The following is a 16,443-nucleotide window of genomic DNA, read 5'->3' as shown; positions in this document are numbered from 1 at the left end:
AGATTCTGCTCCTAGACAAATACACCGCATAAGTATAGCAAACTTATCATTCATGAAAGACATTAATCATAAAGTTACAGTTAGCTATTTAAGTGATCTCTTTCAAGTCCCTTGGGACGTTAGAGGTAGAATGGGGGATGCATTTTAGCATCAAAGGGCAGGGAGAGAGATACTGGGAAGCTGCAGTGAAAGTGTGCTGATAGCCAGGAAGTCTAGAGGACAAAGATGGATTAGCCAATTTAAACTTTCTGGGATTTTTTTTATGGCCAAGACAGTTGCTGGTAAGACATCTATTGTCAACGTTGATTTTAATCATATTCATTTCATTCTGTTTTACACCCTGGATTCTTTATTATTGTGAGTTTATTATTGTGAGTGAGACTGCTATGGGTCATAGGTGGGAACACTTGTAAATTGATACTCATTGCCATCCAGAATACAGAAATACAGGCTTTTATCTGCCTCTTCACCCAAGGGGAAAAAAAGCAACAGTATATTTATTCCTTGGTTGTTTCTGTTTCTCAATGATGCATATTTCAGAGAAAATTATATTCTGTCATGGTACTGGCTTGATTTAATTAATATTAACCAGTTCTTATTAAGAGTGGAACAACAGGGTGACAAACCAGGAGCAGATGACAAATTCTGTTCAAGTGTTTCCCAAAACTGCAGTGGATAAAACTAATAGTCATTCTGATATAGGATTAATGCTAAATAAAAACATGAACAGAAGGAGGTAATACCTTAGCAATACGGATGCCGTTTATCCACTGATGAAGGGTTCTGATATCATCACAACATAAATACTTAATATATTGGGATTTCTTCTGAATTTGGGGATGCTGAAAAGAGAAACATTTAATCTATTTTGATTGGATTAAAAAAAGAAGTAATTTCAGAACTAAAATGAATCATAATGGGGACCAGTTAAAGCATATTCAAAATTGATACTATTGTCTGTAATTACAAAAAAAGGAATTTCATTAAAACATTCTTTAATGTTACGTTTTTATATAAAGATTAGAGTAAATCCTCCAAATAAAATGAAGATATTGTCATCTTCTCTAACAGGGAACTAAAATCTGTACTTGGGTTAATTTTAAAAGAACATTAAAACCCCCTAAACGAAACAGCACTGGATGATATACCTGCCATGTTATGAAATCCATGGCACATAGAAACAAGTTGCATTTCAACTACTTTTTATAGACAGTTTTCTCTGATGTTGATTAATTTGTCATATCAGAAGTATTAATCAATAGTTACCTTTAGTACTAGACAATAGTCTGTAGGAGCTTTGTACTTGTTGCGATAATCTTGTCCATAGTAAACATTAACATGATCCAATTGAAGAAAGCAGACAAGATCTCGGGAGACCTATCAATAATGACACATTTGGTTTGGACAAAGATCTACAAATCACATTAACATAATTCTGTCAAGGCTACTGCTTCTATACATGCTTAACTGAATGAATAGTGAAATCTTGATATAACAGACCAATTATTTGTATCTGTTTATTTTTAAATTTACATCGTATCCTTTTGTTTAGGAGCATATAAAGCATTGCCTCCTTTTCCCCCCACAACTCTGTGAGGTAGGTTGGACTGAGCGTGAATGATGGCCCAAAGTCACCAGTCCAGTGAGCTTTTGTGATGGATGGTGGAGCAAAACCTAGCTCTCCCCGGTCTTAACCACTACTTCACCCTGGCACTCCAAAATATGGGGGGATGGGTTGTCCATTATTCCCAAATGTCCACTGAGCTGCATATTACATCATCTGCATACGTTTGTTATTTCTCTAGTATACCATTATGCAAATGACAATCCTTCACAGCGATTTGCATTATGGTATCATCACATAAATATAACATGCCATTAATATAAATTTAACTGCCTTGTTTGCACTACTTTGGATGCAACAGACTTGTCCATTATTTTGGGAGGAGGTTTGGGCAGAAATTTGGTCAGGTGCATCTGAAGTCTCCTAAAAAGAGTTTCTTTAAGCACACGCCAATGATGTATCCTGCTAAACAGTAATTGCCAATCAGTACCATCAGAGTGCCTGCTGTCGACTTTTAGCGATATCTTAATTCCCTCTGAGTTAAGAATTCACCTAACTTTCAGATCCAGCTTTGGAAGAAATCATCAATACTATATGCCATGGGTGTGTGATGGGTGGGGGGAGGATTACTGTAAGACCAATATAAAGCATTTTACTAGAACCTGTCAAATATGCAAGGAAGTGCAATTAGTTTTATACAATTACCTTCATGTATATAACATTTTATATGGCAATATGCCAACAGAGATCAGCAGGAAATGAACCAGAACAGAATTAATTCACCGTAACAGTTACAGGAAAGGGATACAACGGTGTCTTTATGAACTACTGCTTGATATTAAAACAGTAGTTCATCAATATATATTAGAAATTTCCATTCTCAGTTTAAGTCTTATAGGAGGGCCAGTAAGATGAAAGGCTTCACTGGATTACATTTACTCAAATACCCAAAGGTGCTCAAAAGGTCAACGACCAGCATCTTGCAAGTAGGTTTTATCTCGCCTTCCTGTTCTCTTTGGGGCACACAAAGGGTCTCCAGTGGGGGGAGAAGGAATTTGTTCTATCAATGGTGTGTGTTTGCTTTAGACAGACACTGCTGAATTTGCAGAGGCATCAACATAGATTTGTTTCTTTGGGAACAGGTTCTTTCAGAAACGTTATGTTAAATCTTTTACAATGGCCCACAAAGATGCAATTTCACTTTGAAAATAAGTAAATCAATAATTATCACTTGTACTCTTTTGCACAAACATCATAGCTACCCAAAGAAAAAAGAAATGCTTTTCGTTCTCTGAAAACTCTGTTGAGGGTGGTGATGGGAAATACTTAAAATTACTAAAAACCTCAAAATATAAAAACATACTAAAAAACTGAGATTATACAGAGGAAAGTAAACTAGAAGGGAAGACTGGCAAATGTGTATACGTGTACTCCCCCAAGTGAGTCCTGGGGTTCTATTTTTTTCCCTACCGCTGTAATTTCTATTGTGGTTGCTTGAACATGAACATGCTTGTTTTGTCCAGGCTCAGGACAACATTTTATAACATTGGTGACGGAAAACCGAAACCCATAGTTTCAAACTCAGAAGGCTTTTCAGAACGCTAGTGAAGGCTCAGGCCATGAACATTCCCAGTGTCGTATGATATTTCGAGGCCTGCCTCGTAAATGAATCATAAAAGCGTGCTTTACTGTGCTTTTTCTAGTAAAAGTCACAATCATGCCTGTTTGAAAAGGTGACCATGACATAAGACCGGAGAGGGATGTCACCTTTGCTTTTCCTTTTGGAACGTAGTAGATTCCCGAAGCTCGCAGAAGGAAGTAGCGCTTCTTCCAGGATTTTTTACCATCATCTTTCAGCCACAGGACTCCCTCAATTTCTGGCACTGTTACTGAACTTCCACAAAAGCACTCCTAGAACAGAGGGGTAAAGCAAATGTGAAAAATGAACTTTATGTATTCACAAGAACATTTCTTGTATTGCTTGTCTCTTCAGCATTTCCTTTTCTGTCTCTCAGAGTGAGAGGATGGGGAAACTTCAGCCCAAAAGGACAGCTATTTTGGCCTGTGGATGACTCAAGCAGGGAAAACAAATCTAGCTCCCTACCCCTGGTTTAGTATAAAAGACTCTCAGTTGTTTAAGCAGGCCTTAGTATTACGACGTACTTTTGTTGGATAATTTGTTTTTTAAGATTTCCAAGTATTTTCCTTCCAAATTTCTGCTTGGTCCTATTCCTGTGTAAACTGACACTTCCTCATAAAAGTTCTCAATTATGGCAGATAAATATTACAATACTCTTCATTATATTTCATGTGCCAGATAGATTTAAATTTTGAATTCTGTGGGTGGGTCCTGGACTATTTCAAGATATTCACACAGCAGCTTTCTCTTTTGTGGACAGAAGCAATAGTGAAACGTTTCTTATATTTTATCACTTTGTAGAAAGACTTACCTCCAGTAATACTTCCTTGTTCCTATCTGCCATTTCAGAGGTTTCTCTTTTCCCTAGAAGATAATTCTGCAATAAAGAAATTGAGGCTAAAGTTGAAGAATGTAAAATAATAGTAATCTTAGTCTCAATTTTTTAAAATAAAATTTTATTGCTTTTTAATTAATAACAACAACAAAAGAAAAACAAAAACAAAACTCAAAAATAAGACACTATCAAGAAGAAAAAAAATTCTCATATTTTCTTGATGCTAATAAAGAGCTTTTCTATATGGGAAAAAAGTATAAATTTATGAGAATAATATGAAGTCTTTTGACCTACCCTGAGTATTATACTATATACAAAGCATATACAGTACATGCATTCAGCACTGAAATACTGGCAGGCATGTTTATTACCAGATACAAAAACCTGGCCAGAAATTTAAATGCAGATATATTTTTAATGTTTCCCAGAATTTTAATGGGAGGAGGGGGAACAGAAACATCAAAACAGATTTAAGAAATACTTCAACTCTCTTTCAGGACATGGTTAATTTTTACTTCAATAAATTATATTCAATGAATTTTAGAGCATTAAGCACGTAAGAACAACCATCACAAAGGGAGCTTAAGCTTCAATGGATGGTCAAATGCAGAAAAAATAGCATTATACTCACTTGGGGATTTTTAAAAAGTGCGTATTTTTCTATACGTTCAACAAACATAAGCTTGTTTTGACTATCTCTTGTCCAGTTCAGGAGGTTTTCAACTAAGTTTTCATGGTCTTCAAAAATTCTCTCTGCATAATTACAGGAAATATAACAAACATTTTACATTCAAAGTCAGGTTGTCTAATTTTACAGTCTGAAGTCCTTTCCCTGATGTCATATGACGATGCATATGATAAATGATAAAACAGAAGAACATATATCTTCCATACTTACCAAACACAGGAAAAAGTCTATTTTCCAATTACTATCTACTATCTATGTAGTAGTAGTACTAGTACTATGTAGTACTACTAGTACTACTACTATGAACTATCACTCCATTATTATGGCTTTTGTAATGCATAAATATGTTTTTTTGTTGTAAGAACAAATTCTACAGATCTATTTTGCATACAAATGAATCTGTGTGTATGTAATCAAACATTCTATTCACTTTCTGGAATTAGGAGGCTATGATTTCAACCACGAGTGAAGTCCAACTGCACGGTTCTTGTATGAAACCTGATTTTGTCTGCTTTTATCCTGCAATCTAAAATCAATATAGATTTGATTTCATGTATCAGTGGAATGAGCTATCACTCCACGATTATGAAAAATACAAAGAAACATTTTTAAAAGGGGGAAGAATACTCACATATAAGAGTACAGAAACAGGAATTATTCTTATTACAAATAATATTTTAATTCTGTGGAGTGAAATGTACTGTAATAAAAATAAAACCAATAGATTGTACCATATTTGAAATGTTGCTCTATTCAGAAGGCATCCCAATATTTAAATAAATACAAAAAATGTTCTTTATATACAAAATGATGATGAAAGCAAATTATATACTGAAGTTATAATCCAAAGGCTCTATCCATATCAAGGCATTTTTAACAGGTCAAAAGTAGCAAGTCTAACATCAACCACTTGTAATAAATATGTTGCTGACTTTTAAATAAAAATATGGATAACAGCTTGTATAGGTAAAAGCAGTATGGTATAAACACCATGCAAATATGTCTGTATCCAGTCTGATATGCTACAACTCCCAAGGAAAACTAAGCCTCAACTACTTTAACTATTATTGTATTTCTGATTTGGTCCTTTGAAAGCTTGTGCTTATGTAATTGAAGTGGTAACACCCAAAGATTACAGAAGTTTTAGCAAACCTGGGACTCCCAGAATTATAAAAAGATCTTTACAAAAACTGCTAAGCTAGGAAAAGGGTGGCCCAAAGTAACCCAGCTGGCTTCCACGCCTAAGGAAGGACTAGAACCTAGCTCTCATCATTCATACGCACACACAATGCATGTTGCTCTGAAATCTAAAAAAGATCCATTTTCCCACCCACAATTGACAGACAAAATAAGCTGTCTTTTAAAATGTGGCATATGAACTCAGAAATCAGTAAAGAACCCTCAGACAAGATCATACATCATAAAAATTCTGAAACAGTTTGATACAATCAAGAAATCTGCATTACTAACCCATTTGTAATTCTGAGATTGTTTCTACCAAGGACCAGTCTAAGCTAAATCCACAATGTGATTTGTCCATCAAGTTGTCTAGCACTTGTCTTACTGTCTGTCTTTCATCTACCATCATTGTCTTGGAGCTGTCATCAGACATGTGGACTCTTATCACAAGCTGTAGCAGAGATAAAGGAGAAAGCATTAAACATAAGGCAGACGAAATTTCACAACAGAATTACCACCCCGGTACAGATAGTCCTCATTGAATGACCACTCATTCAGCAACTGTTCGAAGTTATAATGGGGCTGAACAAGGGGGATTTACGATGGGTCCTCATAGTTGTGGTTGTCATAGCGTCCCTGCAGTCACACAATTGCGATTTGGGCGCTTGGCAACTGGCTTGCAATTACGATGTTGCGGCATACTGTGGTTATGTGATCGCCATTTGTGACCTTCACTGCCAGCTTCTGTCAAGCAAAGTCAATGGGGAAGCCAGCAGGAGGTTGCAAATGGTGATCACGGGACCGCAGGATGCTACAACCATACAGGATTCGCCTAACGAGGGCAACTGGGACTGCTGCAACTGCCATCGTAAGTTGGTATGGTCACTTGACATCATGCTTTATGACCTCATTGCTTAGTGACAAAGTTGCCAGTTCCAATTACCATTGTTAAGCAAGGACTACTGGAACTAGATTGTAAGAATTTTCATTGATATGATTTTTACATGGGATGAAGTATAATTTAACATTTCCAACTCCTGTTAGTTCGAGATGATTCTACACTTTCCCCTAGCTCATATCTTTGTGTATCCTTTAGATGCCCTGCAAAGGTTCCCTGAGGCCTATGCTGCAGACTGGGAGCCGTGGAGGAGTTAGAGAGGAAGGGAGATAGGGTGAATGGATACAACTGGATACAACCCACACCCTGGAGTCATTAAAAAGGAACTTTCTGTTCCATACCCCAAGCTGAACATATTAACACTGCTTGATAACTAGAACTGCAATGTGACAGAAACTATAGAACTAGAATATAACCTAAGAAACGAGAGTCTTAATGCTGCATTTTCCTCAGTAGGAATGAACTGTTTGCATTGACTTTAAAAAATGTAAAAGAAGAACAACTTACCTTTTTAACTTGTGCTTCTTTAATCTTCTCTAAAGCAACCCTGATCTTTTCAGCCTTTAGCTTAGCAGCCTGTTCCTCCTAGGGAAAATAATTTCTGGCTTAACATTGGGCATATAACTGGACTGGACTGATATATATTCTTCTACGACAAAACCATTTAAAGCACTAGACACTTTGTTTTTTCCCTTAAAATCTATCATGTGCTCCTCCCATCTCCCCCCTTCCCAATTATATCGTCTAACAGAGTACTTCAAAGAACAGAATTGTAAGAACAAAAGACAGAATTCCGTTAAGTGCATTTCTACTATAAAAGTACTTCCAAAGTATATAAAAAGCATTGCATGCTCCTCTAATATTTACTGGAAACTTCCCATCATTTTAAAATATTATACTTAAAAAGCACGTGCTATTCAAATGCACCTGTTTGGGCACAGGCATGTTACAGCATAGTAACATTTATGCTGCTTTTTCCCATCCTCATGAAGACTTCTGGATACTTTCCTAGCTCCCTGGAGCTACCGCCTGCCTCATCAAGTTCAGTCTGTGTTACAATTAATAGTGAAAAAGGCAACAGCTGGCAAAAGAAATGGCCTTCTTCATCAGAAACATAATAACCTTCAATGAAAGTAATGAGTAAATTGATAAGAGCAATGATAAATGAGGCCTGAAACATTATCTGAATAATCAATTACACAAGAAACAAAGAACATTCTGAAGGTGGTATAAAAGCCCATCGTATCAAACACAAAGATGGTTTCGTATAGCTTGAAAATAAAAATTAGAGAAATAATTCTGTAGTACAAATTTCATATGGACTTCAATGGGAAAAATATTCCAAACAACTGAGCACTTAGTATACAAAATAAGAATATCTTACGCCGCAAATGAAGGGTTTTTTTTACATTTGGGATGATCAGACTTTATGCACAGGTTTATGTACAGAAATTATCTCAGTGATCTGTTTTCTGGAAGAACATCTGATTGGTATCTCTCCTACTTTCTTTTAGAAGAGACTCTTATGACAACACTGCTCAGATTTTTGTTTAATTTTATTTTGCTGGCCATGAGAATTAGGGCTGAGTCAGCCGTGTACATTTATCATTCTGAGCTTTGAATTCATTGAATTGAAGTATATCTAAATTCAACATACTGTAGTCCATTTTATCAGTATATTAATATTTACCATATTCATATCTTTTGGAAATTATATTCTTTCTAATCTGACATTTTGAGACAAAACTACCCACCCAATCATATTTTAATTTATGAATCAACCACACTTTTACTATTGATACATCAAGCATGATAATTTTATGATCAATTCCTACAATAACAACCACTTTTATTTCTGTAAAAGGTGCTAAAATAAAAGTATTTTTATTTATTAACTGCCTCTTCAAAGTATTTCACAGCTGTCCAGAAATTTTACAACCTTATTTTAAATCCCAAACACAAATATCTTAGGTCTCCTGATATATTTTAAAATGATGCATTTTGACTGTAGAATAGACAAGTCTTGATTACTTTCAGAATAATTGAAGACGTTAGAGTGACCGTATCCCTATAAAACCTGGCCACAATTTGTGTAAGCCTTGCTAACAACTTCTTTTGTAATGGTTGTTTTTCCTGCAGAAGAGAGATCCAATATGCTATCCCAGTTTGTTAGTTCTCCTGTTTTATCTTCATTTCCCTTTTTCATTTATGTTCTCTCTATAGGAATGAAAGCCTACAGGAAAGGGTTGTTCTAGCTATTTTTTCCTAAAGTTCTCTATTTTTAAAAATATTTAACTTTTAAATAAAAAGACTGATGGTATTAAGTAGCAAGCACTAATTTCGTTTTAGAATGTACCCAACTTTTTATGCATTTGCTTTAGTTTCGTTATTTCTTGGCTTAATCAAGCCACAGTTTACTATTAAATCCAAACTGATAAACAATAGTTTATGTTAACTCTTTCCAAACAGGTTACTTAATCAGCTGAAGAACATGGTTTGCAGAATAGGCACATGCCATAAGTTACCAGTCTGGATCCAACAGCAAATCACAACCTGATCAATCAATGAAATAACTCAAAGAAATAAAACATGCAAAGAAAAAGTATGTGAGTATAAAGCTGGTTGCCACATGAAGAATGCCATGAACTTAACAGACAAGCTTTACACAAAAAATCTATAGCACCTACTGGTTTCATCCTCTCCACCTTAGATATAGTTTGTAAATCATAAGTATATCATTTTATAATATATCCAATCTTTGTGTTTCGTGTTCTCTAATTTGCTATTAACATGCAAGTCCACAATGCTATAGAGGTTAACGTCCAAGAGTTCTTTGAACAGGGAAATTTAGGGGGGATATGAAATCAGTTGCTTTTTCACAAATATTAAGAAGCAGCAGGAAAAATGATAATGAACTATAAAAAGAATTTCAAATCTATATTATAGATCTTTATCATGGATAATATTGTATGTTTGTCCAAGATGAGAAAGAAATTCAGAAAATATTATAGGTCTGCAAATAGCAAAATTGTAAAGAAACAGAAGGAACTGTCAGAGCCAGTGTCTCAACATGTAGTTAAAGAGAACCACTGAATATTAGATAACTCTCCTAAAGCCTATTTCTGTGGCCTTGAACAAAGTGCAGTGAAAGACATGCTTTATTTCTGATACTTTTAGTCTGAAAGAATTGAATATAACTTTGAAGAAAGGAAGAGGCAATGACAGAATTAATTACTAAAAACAAAGCAACAGCATATCTCTGCTTATTTTCTTCCAATTTCTTCAATGCTCAGAATTAAGGTCAATCCTTAACTGCTGCAGAGGAATTGGATATGAAACAATACCAGCTACCATTTCTCCATTAATATCTACTATAATTCATTTTATGCCATTCAAGTAATACATGTTTGTTGCTGACATTCCAAAGAAAGTCATACAATTGTTGGAAGTCACTTAAACATTTATATTCAGACTTTAGTGAAGTAGCAATCCAATTTTTAACAGGAATAGCTTCTTCAGATGAAGACTCTCCCCTCCCCTTCTCACTTTGGAGTGACTTCTTCAAAATGAAAAAATAATTTAGAATGAAAAAGTAGGAACAGTTGTCTTTTTGTTATGGTTGTTGTTGGACTGTGAATAAAAAAGAAGTGAGGTGTGAAGACTGAATTTACCACCTACACAATATTTTAAGTTTCTTGTGCTAATTTGTGACTTTTTAAAAAATTGTTCATGAACAAAACATTTAATTAAAAAATGTTCTATTTTTTCCTCAAAATAATACTGATTATTAAAACTAGCTAGCCAGAATAAGAATATTAGCCCAATTTAAAAGTTGATAACTATTCTACCACTGCATGGCAAAAATATTCTTCAAAATTTATAATTACTAAATTGGAGAGGAATCAGCTTGTAATGACTTAATAAGTACATACCTGTTTGCTTGATACTAAGATTATTACTACATTTTTGATGGAAATTATTCTGAAAAAAAATTGGGTAAATAATTGCTTTAAATTCTATATGCTTCTAAAAATGTAATCAGCATCTCACCACTAAGAATATGTTTTTCAGTCTGTATTTATTCTATAAATAAAAACTATATAATCCAAAGCAACTCAAGGCAACATACAAAAAAGGATTAAAAAACCCTTTGTCAATAAAACAAGATTTTTACATTTCTCCTTTTCAACTGACAATAGCCCCTAAGCCATTTTTAACACATTTGCTTATACATTCTGTACGCTACAAAATATGAGGAGCAAACAAATCATAGGCAGTCTGTTTTCTGAACAAACTGACCTTGCCCCTCAGAATGAAGCAAGGTTATAGCAGCTAAGTTGCATGATCAGATAAAATGCACACATGCATATTTTCTCCCACCCCCGCACTCCCACCTACAAAATAGTTTGATAAACTGAGTCCAACACAGTTGCAAGAAATGAAAGAATTAATGAATGAATGCAACTGATAAGAATTCCAAGTGCAATATTGCTTTCCCTGTTCAAACACTGCTTAAGTCTAAGCAACAATAATGGTAAACAATATAAGCCAATTTTGTGGTTGCTCTCTGGATCTTTTAATGGACTGTTACAAGGAATGTAAAATGGCAGGTAGCAGTGAGTGAAGCATGTTTAAAAAAGTTTCTTCCTGTCTCTAGTTGGAAGGAAGGAAGGAAGGAAGGAAGGAAGGAAGGAAGGAAGGAAGGAAGGAAGGAAGGAAGGAAGGAAGGAAGGATTATCAGAAACCTAGCAGATAAAAACGAGACCATCTCCAAAAATGATACTTGTTCAAATAAACCAATCGGAATTGACCAGTCCTGGTTCTTCAAAAAAGTGGGAAGAGAAGATGGTGAATTCAAACATATTGGCGCAATTGCTTTTTCATAATAGGACTGTTTCTTTCATTCTTTTTATTATTTTAGAAACCTGATGGACACAAAACTTGATATAGTCACATACTTCTTTTGGGGGGTTTACAGTTTGGTATGACATATGGCTTCTTCCCTATAGTCCTTATATCACTTAAAGGGGTATGTGTAATCCATGGTTTTTAATAAAAAAACTCTTTTCAAGAATTCAGAAACTCAGAATAATTCCTCTTCTAATTTGTCATTCTAGACTAATATTCTTTTGACTCTTTGAAAGCATTAATTAAATAGGAGTTTGCTTACTTGTTATTTAACCAACAGAATACATTTCAAACTTTAGTAAAATAAACAATATTCTTAAAAAAGCTGAAGTTAAGAAGCTAGTATTTGTTGTAAAGAGTTATGGTTATTAGTTATGAAATTCACCTCTTTAGAAACATGTTTACAAGACTGTTGGAACAAAAACTATGATGACTGAAAAAGTTGTTTTAATTTATTATGTATATAAATATTTGCTACTTACAGAAAAATAAATAATTTAAGATAGTGCAGATTACTAGTATACCAGTTTGTTCTTCTATACGCATTTTTCGTTATCAACACCTTTATTAAACATGGGCCAGTATTAAAAGAATGATGCAATTATATTAATTGGTTTTATACTTCTCTTTCCCACTTTTCCCACTTGAAGTGCAAGCTGATTTCAAAATTGGAAATTTCATATTCATCTTGTCCTTTGGTATAAGCCTAAGGAACTCTTTTGAATCCTGGCAATTATTTTCACATGAGTTTTTGAGATTTATTGAAAAGTAAATCAACAACAGGAGGTTGATTTTTAAGTTACTCCTCCAAACACTGTTAGATACCATATGCTATTTTTTAGATGAAACAAAGCAAATATTTTGTTATACTGTTATATGGATCTTCCCATTTTATTTTTAGTATTAATCAAATGCATAAGATAAAAATTATCACTAAAATATAGTGTTATTTCTAAGCAAACTTTTTAAAATAGCAAGCTTTCACAAATTAGCTTATGTATTTACTGGAAACACATTTGATTAAAATTTTAGTTTTTATTCCAAAGCCATGCATCTAAACGTGCATCTAAATGTTAAAACCATGCCACTATTTAAATTGCACAAATGATGAATTATATTTAAAGCAGAGACAGTGAAATAGCAGAAAATGACTTTTGTTCTGGAATGCGGGTTCTATTTGCTACAAAGTATTTATGATGAGAAAAATAATATTTTAGCAAGCGTCTACATCTGGGGGATCCATATGGTAAAACATCACAGACCATAAACATCCAAATAAAAAGGATATATTGTGGATTTCAAGATTACTTATCAAACTGACACAGTTTAATGAACTTTTTGAAAATCAAATTAATTGTAAACATATTAGCTTCTTATTAAAATTGTGATTGCATAAAGTAGAAAATCTCAAGACTGTCTTAATACTTTCTGCTGAAGAACAGATCTGATCAATTATGCCTCTAAAAATACTGTCACTTACTTTATGTAATAATGACTGTTTCTGTATGGAACTGAAACTTTTATAGACTGCTGCAGCCTAGTGGAAATGTTATGTGGCAAAGCAGCAGCATACTTAACCACAAGGATGGTCTAAGTTCAGCTGCTGGATTGCACTCCATCCATCCATTTCAACTGACAGGGAGAAACCCAGAGCACAGAGAATCAGTTTTCCTCAAATTTAAGTTAAAATAAATGAACAGATTTGGAGCTTAACTTACTAAATCAAATATTCAGTTAGGCCTGCTGAAATTAAACACAGTAAGCCTCGATTGCAAATTCTCTTTTCCTCTTTTATCGTCTTTTACAAGGACATCAGAAGCTTCTGTTTCAGATTTGAAGCTAGGATGTGATGGCTGAACTCAGGAAACTGTGGTTTGGTAAATTACGTTCAACAAGGAAAATTCTGAAATCAGAGTTTTATCCTGGACTGTTCTCAACTCCAAGTGCATGTAAGAGGAACACGGTAGATTGTGACTCATTCTTGTGCTATGGCTTTTTCATGTGGCAGGGAAGCACGTTTTCCTATTATATTTGAACTGTCCCTTTCAGCAGTTCCATTCAGGCATTTACCATGTGTGGAGAGAATCATAGAGGGTGTACACATGTACTCAAGTTTGTTCAAACGTGGGGATATTTCTCTGGAACTTCAGGAATGCTATATAGCACGTTCACAGATGGCACTGGCAGCTGTCCTCATGTTCAAGCAAACCCAAGTGGATTCCTCTTAAGACTGAGCATGCATAAGTAGAAAGAAACAGGGGCAAAACCTATGTATGCTGTTCTCTCCCCATTTGGTGCAAATGCCTGTATGGGGCTTTTATGATAGCAAAACAGAAGAGACATATAAGTTTAGAGTGTTCTTTATTTCAACTTATTTTAAATAAATTATACCTTTTAAAAACTGTCTTTATTTGCACAAGTTAATATCTACTGAATGTACTTTTGTTATCAACATCAAACACCAGGGAAGCCTATGTATCACGCAGTAATTATTCATGTTCTATCGGGGTTGCCATTCAGCAGAGTTCTAAGCAATGCCAGCTTCTCTCTAGAATGGAAAGTCACTGCTAAAAGAAAAACTACTATTTTAATTTTCCCGGGAAGGGAAGGAGTCATCTTAATCTGCTATGACAAATGTCATGCAGAATCTTGTTTCAACGGTAATGTATTTATTGCAGTGTAAGCTTTTATGAATTATAGTCCACATGAAGTTATGATACTTCCTTCCCCATAAGTCATGGGGAAGACTTATCTGTCTATGACAATAGATATAGTGATACAACCATGAGGAGTAAACCTTTCCACAGACTGAGATGCTAACTTTGTTCCTGTACCTACTCTGACAACCTTAATAGTTACGTAATAATGTTATTAACTATAGCAAGGATTCACAGATCTGATTATCATCCACTGCAACGTAGGCGTCATTCTCACTAATACCCCACCAAACTCTAGAGAGAACAAACTGATACCGAAAATATAGGAAACAGCTGCAAATTTAACATCAGAAATTTTAATTTCCCCAAAGCAACAGCAGAATACTCAAACTTCAAAATGGATATTTTGTAATTGTCCTCAAGGTGACAAATGTTTAATGAATAAATAAGAATTTATTTCATGATAAAATAGTTGAGACAAAATTTCCATTGCTTAAACAGAGACAAAGATGATCAAACTTCATGAATACTTTATCCCAATGGTGCAAGAATATGTGTGTCACAGTGAACCAATATGTGCACAGATTCTATTGGCAAGTAACAGCAATGAATATACTGACAGTATTTCATTTACCTGTAACCCTCTTTTACTATTTAATCTTCTTCCCACCTATGGGTAGGCTACAATTCAGAAAGGCTTATGCTCTAATAAAAGGAATTCGATTTTAAGATACACAAGATTTTCAACTTCTCATATATCAGTGACTAATCTCTATGGTTGCCTTTGTTGTGTAGCATCAAGAATGTGCCAAATGATGCATCTTGAAGATTAATTTCCTTCCATATAAATTACTTGTCTGGTTGTTCTTGCTGGCCTTTAGCCATAATAAAGTTTTGATTTGATCTGATCTATGGTTGCCTTCATTTATCTACTGGAAATCAATGACTTTATACCTTGCATTCATAATCTATTTTCTTGTTGACTGACAGCAGTTTATGGATTATAATTTTATATAATGATAACTACACACACAAAGATTTAAAATGAGAACTGATTGAAAGCATTAACATTAATTACAAAGACAGATTTCCTTAAATGATCTTTAGGTATATGTTGATGTTATTTAAAGCTATGTGATTTCTGTAATTCCAATATAAAATGTTATTGAATCTGGCAACAATAACTGCATTTGTAGGCAATATAATGTCCTGATTTAACAAAGAGAGTAATTTTCTATTGCAGTGATAAATTCGATGTACAAAAGGAGAAATGTACCTACTACTGAAAAACAGTTTTTTCATTTGCTGGAGAGATTTAGTCCTTAACTTGCAGCTCTAATTCATGACCTCTCTCCTCTGGCCATATAAAGCCATGCAACAATTACATTCTGCCTTCATTAAAACCAAGTGATGAATACAATTCATACCAAATTATTTAACTTAATTTACCCTGCTTTTCATAATTTTACTCCTGGGAGAGAAATGGGGCAGATTGCAGCATTTTGGGAGACATGGTTGAGGCCACAGATTATGAACAGGTCAGAGACTATTATTTGACACAGAACAAAAAAGTAGAAAGGCTTTTGTTTTATTTTACCACAAATGAGTTTAATGCTTTTTAAAATCTTTGTGTCCTAATTTCTGTCAATATGAACAGCATAACCTGACATGGCTTATTGCTCTGAGGATATTTTCTAGCATATCTTAGTCTGTAAAGTGCTGATTTACAAAAGAATATCTGAACAACTATCAACCAACCAAATGTATTTCATGAAGCCTTGCTCATCTTTGACCAGAGGAATAGTCATTTTCATAAAACACAAACTACTAGACACAAAGTCCAATTTTACACAGATACACACTACACAAATTCCATTTCTATCTAGAAGTAAATGGTCACATGCAGGTGGGAAGTAAGTAGCATATCACCTTGGTCAGCAAATGAGAAGGCTTTCCTGCAATGTTTCTCAGAAGGAGGGAGGTTTCCCTGTCCAAATAGGAGTGCTTGTGCAGAAAAGAAAAGAAAAGAACAGAAATTAAGTCAAAAGAAAGCCAGTGCAGTAATTTTATAGTGT

At 34.4% G+C, this 16,443-nt stretch overlaps 1 protein-coding gene across 2 annotated transcripts in view; it reads right to left on the bottom strand.

Moving 5' to 3' along the window:
* RAPH1 (Ras association (RalGDS/AF-6) and pleckstrin homology domains 1) overlaps nt 1-16,443 on the bottom strand; it is a 79,870-nt gene that overhangs the window by 14,174 nt on the left and 49,253 nt on the right. The window contains exons 5-12 of one of the 2 annotated variants that reach the window (XM_088135646.1): nt 16,298-16,372; nt 7,311-7,388; nt 6,197-6,356; nt 4,670-4,791; nt 4,015-4,080; nt 3,332-3,475; nt 1,267-1,377; nt 744-842 (exon numbers count right to left, since the gene is read on the bottom strand). In XM_088135646.1, the coding sequence (XP_087991772.1) occupies nt 744-842; nt 1,267-1,377; nt 3,332-3,475; nt 4,015-4,080; nt 4,670-4,791; nt 6,197-6,356; nt 7,311-7,388; nt 16,298-16,372 (855 nt within the window). The remainder of the gene's footprint in view (nt 1-743; nt 843-1,266; nt 1,378-3,331; nt 3,476-4,014; nt 4,081-4,669; nt 4,792-6,196; nt 6,357-7,310; nt 7,389-16,297; nt 16,373-16,443) is intronic. The other variant, XM_088135647.1, reaches the window with a different exon arrangement.

Source organism: Python bivittatus, unplaced genomic scaffold (assembly GCF_059951505.1).
Source record: "Python bivittatus isolate LINGU-HERP-01145 unplaced genomic scaffold, Pbiv_v1 ctg000200_np1212, whole genome shotgun sequence".
NCBI classification, from domain to species: Eukaryota; Metazoa; Chordata; class Lepidosauria; order Squamata; family Pythonidae; genus Python; species Python bivittatus.
This window is presented reverse-complemented; position numbering and strand designations above follow the sequence as displayed.